The following is a 9576-nucleotide window of genomic DNA, read 5'->3' as shown; positions in this document are numbered from 1 at the left end:
ATTTGCAAGTCAAAGAAAATTCAGAGGATGGCAAAAAAACAATGTTTATTGAGTACCTACCCTACGTAGTACTGTGCAACACACTTATATACATAAGACATACCCTTTATATAGTTCTATGGATTATACAATCATGTATTTTAACCTTTATGGACCCTCTGAGAATGGACACCTTTGTACAATTTACCCAGAGCAGGCTCAGAACCCGGGATTCCTCACCAAGCCCAAGACGCTAAGATTTCTGTTGTGTTTGACTAGTTTGTTTAGGGGACATCTGTTGTGGGTGGCCTGGTACTTTCTTTAGAAAAGCTTAATCCTATGAAAGCAATTTACTAGCTATCCCCGGACACAGTGGTCCTGTTTTCCCTCACCGTGAACAAGTATGGCAGTTTCTTCAATCTTTACAATCTTTACGGCAGAAGTGGGCGGCGCAGAGGTGGAAATTAATTCCAAGCTTAAAGCCCTACTGCCAGGCAGCCAGGGAGGCAAGCTTTGGCTCCGCCCCGGTACCGGGTAAAGTGGGGGCAGTGCCTCTGGTAATTGGCACCCCTCAACTTCCTCAGGCACCAGGCCTTTTAAAAATATCTGACTCAGTCATCACATCACGAAGGTCTCTTTCAACTCAGGATTCAGCCATATTTCCATACGGAAGAAAAAAAAAAGTCCAGCGCGATTGGCACCCGAAAGGTCAAACTTGTCCGGGGACCGCCAGAAGGCCGCAGTAACCAATGAGCTCTTGCTACGTCACAGACCCCACCTTCAAACCGGCAGCTACCTCCGCCACGCGTCGCTGACCCGGAACTAAAAGCCCTGCGCGGCGCCGAATCCTGGCGTCATTTCCACTACAACGATGGCGGCACAGGGAGCTGCTGCGGCGGTTGCGGCGGCTACTTCAGGGGTCGCGGGGGAGAGCGATCCCGGGCCCGGGGAGAATGCGGCGGTCGAGGGGGCCGCCCCGGCCCCGGGCCGCGTCTCTCCTCCGACCCCGGCGCGCGGCGAGCCGGAAGTCACCGTGGAGATCGGAGAAACGTACCTGTGCCGACGGCCGGATAGCACCTGGCGTGAGGGCGGGGCCCAGGGACAGGGGGCGGGCCTGAGGGCGGGTTATCTGAGGGGCCTGCGTCATGGGGGCGGGGCTTGAGGGAAGAACGCGGAGTTTCCGGCCCTCCCGGGCGCCGCCTACAAATTCCAGCAGTCTGGCTACACCTGACCACAGTAGCTCCCATTTGTTTACGTTGTGTAGCGCTCCCATTCCACTTGCTTATCCAATCTTAGGCTTCATTTTCTGTTCAAACAAAATCGTGGTTCCTTGCTGGTCTCTCTGGTCTCTGCGACTTACTTTTCCATCCCTCTTCTACAACCGCCAGCGGAGAGGACCTACCAAAACACAAAATTGAGCTTCCCTTTTCCTTCCCTTGCCGTACTTCATCTTCAGAATAAACCTCAAATTCCTTAGAAGGACGTGCATCTTTGTGACCTGTGGTTTCTAGACACCCCTAGCAAAGGCCATTGCCAGACTAGATCACACTGTGCTCTCTGAAGACCATATGCCTTTTACCACCTGTGCCCGCTGCTTGACTGCCCTTGCCTTTCTCCTTGTTCACCTGGCTGGCTCTTACTCATCCTTTTAACACACCATATCCCTTGTGATGCCATTTCTGACTCCCTTCAGGCAAAGTGAGTCCATCTTTTATGAATGTGCCTACATTTTCTTCATACCTCAGCTAGCCGTAGCATATGTGACTTTACTTAGTCACTGTCTACGTCTTCCACTATCAAAGTGGGGACTTCTGGAGGGCAGGAACACTTGTGATTCACTTCTGTGTCCTCTCTACCCAGCAATAACACAGCATAGGGCCAGACAGACACGCAGTGGTTGCCTTACTCATTTGTTGAATGGTTGACTAGTTGTCAGGCACTATGCTACATGCTTTTAGAGGCATTAACTCACCCTCTGAGGTGGACACTATTATCTCTGTTTTGTAGATGAAGAAACTGAAGCTCAACCAAAATAATTTGCACTTAAATAGAGGAAGTGAGGAGCTAGAGTTGTATATAAACCCAGAGCCAGCCCTTGTGACTCCTAAACAAATGAACAACTAAATATAGTAAAACAAGCATTGAATTTGGAGCCAGATTTTAACTTAGTTAAGTGTTAGCTTATCATTTTTCAAATACGTGAGCCTGGGTAAGCTTCAGTTTTTCATCTGTAAAGTAAGAGTAACAGCTCCAACCAAGCCTACTTCACAGGCAGCGATTGATGGAATGGCAGATATAGACAGGTGATGTTAGCTTGTGTGTGTCCCTCGAATCTGGAAACTGCTCCTGGGGGTGAAGGATTCTTGTTCCATCCCTGCCTTCCTGATGATCCTATCCTTTTTCATTCACAGATTCTGCTGAAGTGATTCAATCTCGAGTGAACGATCAGGAGGGCCGAGAGGAATTCTATGTACACTACGTGGGCTGTGAGTGACTTGGGGCTCCCTGGGCTTGGGTAGGGGTGAGGGGTGGAAGAACAGCACCCTCATGGCCTATCCTCACAGTTAACCGGCGACTGGACGAATGGGTAGACAAGAACCGGCTGGCGCTGACCAAAACAGTAAAAGATGCCGTGCAGAAGAACTCAGAGAAGTACCTGAGCGAGCTGGCTGAACAGCCTGAGCGCAAGATCACTCGCAATCAAAAGCGCAAGCATGATGAGATCAACCATGTGCAGAAGGTCCGGGCCCCCTCCCCTTCCCCAAGGCCCCAGGAGGCTCTGCCAACGTCCTTGGGTCCCAGCGCCAAAACCATAGCAGTTCCCATTTCTTTCTTTCTTTTTAGTTGTAATGTTTATATATTTGGGCGGGGGGAGGGGCAGAGAGAGACGGAGACAGAGGCTCCGAAGCAGGCTATGTATTGACAGCAAAGAGCCCGATGTGGGGCTCGAACCCACAAGCTATTAGATCATGACCTAAGCTGAAGTCGGCTGCTTAACCGACCGAGCCACCAGGTGCTCCAGCACCTCCCCTTTCTCAAGCTCCACGTGTAAGGGGCTCTACCTATGTTTTGTGAGAGAGTCTTCACAGATAAGAAAACTGAGGCTCAGAGAGGGCAAGCACTTTGCTCCAGTCTCACAGCAAGTAAATGGCACAGCTGGGACTGGAACTCAGGCCTCCTGCACCAATAGCCTCCTTTGTCTCCTATTTGCTGTGCCACTTCAGACAAACAATTGAAGTCCAAAGGGAAGGAAGAGAATGAATGATACTGGGCGCTTGCTGTTGCCAAGCACCGTGCTGAGTCCTGCGTGTACATAAGCTTATCACATCCTTCCTAACAGTTCAATGCCACAGGAATAATGGTTTCTTTTTGTAGATGAGGAAGCAGGATCAGAGAGGTTAGGTAACATGCCCAAGGTTACACAGCTAGTAAAAGAGTGGACTGGAATTAGAACAATAATGGCAAACATTTATTGGCTTGTGAGCCAAAGTTACAGGCTGAGTGTTTTAATACATGATCTCACTGAAGTTTCACAGCAGTCCTGTGAGGTAAGCATCGTAATTATCTCCAGTTTACAGGGGAGGAACAGATAGGCTTAAGAACCCAGTCAGGAATTAGATTTGCCAACTAGATTGTCCTACTTTGGCGTACCAGCCCTTAATCGTGACTTTGACACCTAGAAACTTGGGCCACTCGTTCCAAAATCTGGGTTCTTTTCACCAAAGTATCCCTGCCCCTGGGGGATACTTTCCTCCACTTCGAGCCTCGGTTTCTTTTTAAAAGTTTTTTTTTTTTTTTGAAGGTTTATTTATTTTTGAGAGAGAGAGACAGCCTGAGCAGGGGAAGGACAGAGAGAGAGAGGGAGACACAGAATCTGAAGCAGGCTCTAGGCTCTCAGAGCCCAACATGGGGCTCCAACCCACGAACCACAAGATCATGACCTGAGCCAAAGTCAGCCGCTTAACCGACTGAGCCACTCAGGCGCCCCCGAGCCTCAGTTTCTTGATTTGTAAAACAGGGAGTGCAGATGAGACCAGGGCTTATTGAGGTTTCAAGGCACTTAGACATTCATTAGCTTCAGCCTGTGAGATTTCATCTTTTTTGCATGTTTGTTGTGTGCTTTGGGGCAGTGTTTTTCCAACAGTGGGGCGCAACTTTCAGTGGATTGTCAGATTAGTTCAGTGGACTATGACTGGCATTTACATTTAAAAATGAAAGAAAGGGGCACTTGGCTGTCTCAGTAGAGCATGCACCTCTTAATCTTGGGATCGTGAGTTCATGCCCCATGTTGAGCAGAGAGATTGCTTAAAAATTTTTTAAAAATGAAAAGAAGAAATAGGGTAAGATAGAAGATATCAGAGTACATTGTATTAGAGGTAAGTATTATTTTTGAGCAGCTTTCATTTCACTTACAAGTACACGTACATGTATACACAAACAGGTCAGCTCGTTTACAGTGCTAACTGCACTTCATACTGGGGGTTGTGAAAAACAGTTTTTGAAATTGAAATGGTCTAAGGCTGCACTTACCACAATTGACCTTCTTGTGATATGTGGAAGTGTTTAATAGCTATACTGTCTGATAGAGTAGCCACTGGCCACATGTGGCAATTGAGCACTTCAAATGTGTTTAGTGTGGCTAAGAATTCTATTTAAATTTAATGAATTTTGGGGTGCCTGGGTAGCCCACTCGGTTAAGCATCTGACTTTGGCTTAGTTCCTAATCTCACGGTTTGTGAGTTCGAGTCCTGCGTTGGCCTCTGTGCTGACAGCTCAGAGCCTAGAGCCTGCTTCAGATTCTATGTCTCCATCTCTCTCTGCCCCTCCCCTGCTCGTGCTCTGTCTCTCTCTCTCTCAAAAATAAATAAACATTAAAAAATAAAATTGAACCAGTGAGTTTAAATAGCCACTTGTGGTCAGTGGCTCCTCTGCTGAACAGCATAGGTCTGAGTATCTCTTAGCTCCTCGGCCAGGTTGCACTAGCAAGTTAAGTCTCAAAGATGTACCTCAAAGCTGGTAGTCAGCAGGGTGGATGACAGTGGGCCAGTGGTGATAAAAATCAAAGGACGGATAATCGGTGAGTTAATCAGCCAGGTTCTTCACAGCCTAATTAATGTTTAATTCTAAATAAATTGCAGCATTTAAAAAAGTAGTGTTTTGTAGTTCTTTAACGCATTTGCAGAAGAGGATTGTATTTTGTGAGAGTTGGGAAGTGGGTTTTTTAAAGAGGCCTATGAGGAAAATCTCTCTTCCCTCATCTTTACGGGGGTTAGGCTGAGGGTTGGACACACCAGGGGCCTGCGCCTGACAGTGCTGAGTACCAGTTCTGTAACCTCACCTCTCTGTGCCGCAGTTTCCTTTTTGTGCAGTATGGATAATGAGCACTCATGTCCCTGGTTCTTTGTGAGGACTAAATGAAATAATGCGTGTGGAGTGCTTGGCACTTGTAATAAATGGCAGCTAGCTAGTCCCCGAGGGCAAATGACCTCACCTCTCCCTGCCTGTTTACTTCTCTGTAAAATACAAATAAGAATGCTCTGTCTCAGGGTGGCTGAAAAGGTAAAATGAGGCCATACAGGCAAAGTGCTTTGTGGAAGGGGGTCTGAGTAAAATGCTGGCTCCTTTCTGCCTTCTCAACTATACGGCAAGGTTCCTGTCTCTAGTGTAGGTCATGGGCCTTCTTGGACCCCCTCCCCCCCTTCATCGTTAGGCTGTACTTGCTTTACTTCTACAGAGTCTGGCTTAAGAGTAGGATGTGTCATGAGTATGGCATGACTTTTAGTCCCTGCTTTCTAAGGACTTGGAAAATCGGGGACACCAATTGGGGGCAGGTAGAGGGGATTGTTGTTAACCACTGCATTCCCAAATTGAGAAGGAGAGGGCGTATTCTGTCAGAAGAATCCAGTCAGGTCTCCTGGAGGGAGCAGGAAGGGTGCGAGGCCTTGAAGGACAGGAAAGAGTACAGCAAAAACAATTACACATGATGGCTCATAAAACTGCCTCATCTCACACTCACCTGGCTTACACTCTGTTTGAGGTTGAGTAAGCATTTTTTGGTGGCACGAGGCAAGGGAACTGCATGTGCAAAGGCTCGGAGGCCTCAAGAAGAGAAGTATTGATAGTGTAAATTTGAAGGGGCTGAGACTGGAGGCTGAGAATCTTCAGAGGCTTAGGTAATTGTCCAGACTTGGGATGGTGGCAATGGCTATTTGGAGTTGGACAGAGGAGAAGTCCAGAGAGGGATCAATTCCACAGATGTCAAGGAGGTAGAATTCACAGGACTTGGCCCTATATTGGACACCAGCCCCCTGAGAGAAGGAGTCTTATGAGTAGACCAGGGCACCTGGGTGGCTCAGTTGGTTACACATCCGACTCTTGGTTTCAGCTCAGGTCATGATCTCACGGTTTGTGAGTTCGAGCCCCGCATTGGACTCTGAGCTGGCAGTGTGGAACCTGCTTAGGATTTTCTCTCTCTCTCTGCTCCTTCCCCGATGGTCTCTCTCTCAAGTAAATAAATCACTTAAAAAAAAAAAAAGAGCAGACCTGCTACTGGTCTTGGGCAGTTGGACTGAGGGTGATGTCCAGGAGGATGAATAGGTTTGCAGGGAGCACAGGTTGAGTCCCTTTCTAGACATCTAAAGTCCGATGTACCTGTGGGAGCGACCCGTGGGGCAGGCAGCTCCCTGGACCTGGTGCTCAGGAAAGAGGTCCAGTCACGTCAGGGAGGCCAGCGCCAGTCCCTCCTGTTTGCACAGAAGAGAAGATCCGTTATTTATATGCCTCAGGACAATTTTTTTTTTAATGTTTTATTTATTTCTAGAGAGAGAGAGAGACAGTGTGAGCAGGGGAGGGTCAGAGAGAGAGGGAGTCACAGACTGAAACAAGCTCCAGGCTCTGAGCTGGCAGTCAGCACAGAGTCCGACGCGGGGCTTGAACCCACAACCGCGAGATCATGACCCAAGCGAAAGTCGGACGCTCAGCCGACTAAGCCACCCAGGCGCCCCTGCCTCAGGACAATTTTGGCAGAGCTCNGCTAGTCCCCGAGGGCAAATGACCTCACCTCTCCCTGCCTGTTTACTTCTCTGTAAAATACAAATAAGAATGCTCTGTCTCAGGGTGGCTGAAAAGGTAAAATGAGGCCATACAGGCAAAGTGCTTTGTGGAAGGGGGTCTGAGTAAAATGCTGGCTCCTTTCTGCCTTCTCAACTATACGGCAAGGTTCCTGTCTCTAGTGTAGGTCATGGGCCTTCTTGGACCCCCTCCCCCCCTTCATCGTTAGGCTGTACTTGCTTTACTTCTACAGAGTCTGGCTTAAGAGTAGGATGTGTCATGAGTATGGCATGACTTTTAGTCCCTGCTTTCTAAGGACTTGGAAAATCGGGGACACCAATTGGGGGCAGGTAGAGGGGATTGTTGTTAACCACTGCATTCCCAAATTGAGAAGGAGAGGGCGTATTCTGTCAGAAGAATCCAGTCAGGTCTCCTGGAGGGAGCAGGAAGGGTGCGAGGCCTTGAAGGACAGGAAAGAGTACAGCAAAAACAATTACACATGATGGCTCATAAAACTGCCTCATCTCACACTCACCTGGCTTACACTCTGTTTGAGGTTGAGTAAGCATTTTTTGGTGGCACGAGGCAAGGGAACTGCATGTGCAAAGGCTCGGAGGCCTCAAGAAGAGAAGTATTGATAGTGTAAATTTGAAGGGGCTGAGACTGGAGGCTGAGAATCTTCAGAGGCTTAGGTAATTGTCCAGACTTGGGATGGTGGCAATGGCTATTTGGAGTTGGACAGAGGAGAAGTCCAGAGAGGGATCAATTCCACAGATGTCAAGGAGGTAGAATTCACAGGACTTGGCCCTATATTGGACACCAGCCCCCTGAGAGAAGGAGTCTTATGAGTAGACCAGGGCACCTGGGTGGCTCAGTTGGTTACACATCCGACTCTTGGTTTCAGCTCAGGTCATGATCTCACGGTTTGTGAGTTCGAGCCCCGCATTGGACTCTGAGCTGGCAGTGTGGAACCTGCTTAGGATTTTCTCTCTCTCTCTGCTCCTTCCCCGATGGTCTCTCTCTCAAGTAAATAAATCACTTAAAAAAAAAAAAAGAGCAGACCTGCTACTGGTCTTGGGCAGTTGGACTGAGGGTGATGTCCAGGAGGATGAATAGGTTTGCAGGGAGCACAGGTTGAGTCCCTTTCTAGACATCTAAAGTCCGATGTACCTGTGGGAGCGACCCGTGGGGCAGGCAGCTCCCTGGACCTGGTGCTCAGGAAAGAGGTCCAGTCACGTCAGGGAGGCCAGCGCCAGTCCCTCCTGTTTGCACAGAAGAGAAGATCCGTTATTTATATGCCTCAGGACAATTTTTTTTTTAATGTTTTATTTATTTCTAGAGAGAGAGAGAGACAGTGTGAGCAGGGGAGGGTCAGAGAGAGAGGGAGTCACAGACTGAAACAAGCTCCAGGCTCTGAGCTGGCAGTCAGCACAGAGTCCGACGCGGGGCTTGAACCCACAACCGCGAGATCATGACCCAAGCGAAAGTCGGACGCTCAGCCGACTAAGCCACCCAGGCGCCCCTGCCTCAGGACAATTTTGGCAGAGCTCCCGTTGCATAGCTGGAGCTCCTAGTCCAAGGAGACCGGAACCAGGCCTGATCCAAGCCCAGGTCACCTGGCAAAAGGTCCAAACTCGGGCATCAGGGATGTGTGGGTGGGCGGGAAAGTCAGAGAGAAGCTTGGCCCAGCTGGCTTTAAAACCAGATAAAACAAGCTAGCTGTTCATGTGGTTATTGTCATTCAGAGGTTGAGGTCTGGAAGATGGGAGGGAAGCACTGGGTTCTGGTTCAGGGGAGGGACAGCTTGCCATCTACTTCTGTTCACCTCTATCCACTGCTCTGTCCTTGCCCAGACCTATGCAGAGATGGACCCCACAACAGCAGCCTTGGAAAAGGAACATGAGGCGGTAAGCAGGGGCAGGGCTCCTGCCTGCGGGTACCCCCTCTCCCGGCTTTGCTTGCTCTGACTGAGCCATCCACTGCCCTCGGCCCCCACGATCCCCACAGATCACCAAGGTGAAGTATGTGGACAAGATCCACATCGGGAACTACGAAATCGATGCCTGGTACTTCTCACCGTTCCCCGAGGACTATGGGAAACAGCCCAAGCTGTGGCTCTGCGAGTACTGCCTTAAGTACATGAAATTCGAGAAGAGCTACCGCTTCCACTTGGTGAGACTGGGCCAGCCGGGCCTGGAGAGAGGCAGGCGTGGAGGCAAGGGCTGCCAAAGCTGCAGCGATAGGGAAGAGAGACAGGTCCAGAGGAGTCGAGTATAAGGAAGAGCTGCCCGTGGGTCAAGAGACCTGGGTTTTAGGCCTGGCGTTACCTTTGCTTGAGTGACCTTGGCCAACTTGCTGCCTTTTCCCAGACCTCAGTTTCCTCTTCTGTGAAATGGGGACAGTAATCCCTGCCCTTACCATTTCCTCAGGTCAAACCAAACACCATATGTTTATCAAGGCCAGCGCAGTGCCAGGTTCCTCAGTGCAAAAGAGGAAGCAAGCATAGCCCCTGAGCAATGGGACTGTAAGGTGTGGACAGATGGGAAG

General features: G+C 49.4%; 1 protein-coding gene across 1 annotated transcript in view; it reads left to right on the top strand.

The window, feature by feature from the left end:
• The first annotated feature begins 848 nt into the window (after positions 1 to 848).
• Positions 849 to 9576, top strand: part of KAT8 (lysine acetyltransferase 8) — a 12728-nt gene continuing 4000 nt past the window's right edge. The window contains exons 1-5 of the mRNA XM_077760310.1: positions 849 to 1061; positions 2391 to 2465; positions 2544 to 2719; positions 8883 to 8936; positions 9037 to 9201. Coding sequence (XP_077616436.1) covers positions 851 to 1061; positions 2391 to 2465; positions 2544 to 2719; positions 8883 to 8936; positions 9037 to 9201 — 681 coding nt within the window. The 5' untranslated portion in view covers positions 849 to 850. The remainder of the gene's footprint in view (positions 1062 to 2390; positions 2466 to 2543; positions 2720 to 8882; positions 8937 to 9036; positions 9202 to 9576) is intronic.

The sequence above is a fragment of the Crocuta crocuta genome, unplaced genomic scaffold (genome assembly GCF_008692635.1).
Source record: "Crocuta crocuta isolate KB4526 unplaced genomic scaffold, BGI_CrCroc_1.0 scaffold73, whole genome shotgun sequence".
Classification (NCBI taxonomy): domain Eukaryota; kingdom Metazoa; phylum Chordata; class Mammalia; order Carnivora; family Hyaenidae; genus Crocuta; species Crocuta crocuta.
This window is presented reverse-complemented; position numbering and strand designations above follow the sequence as displayed.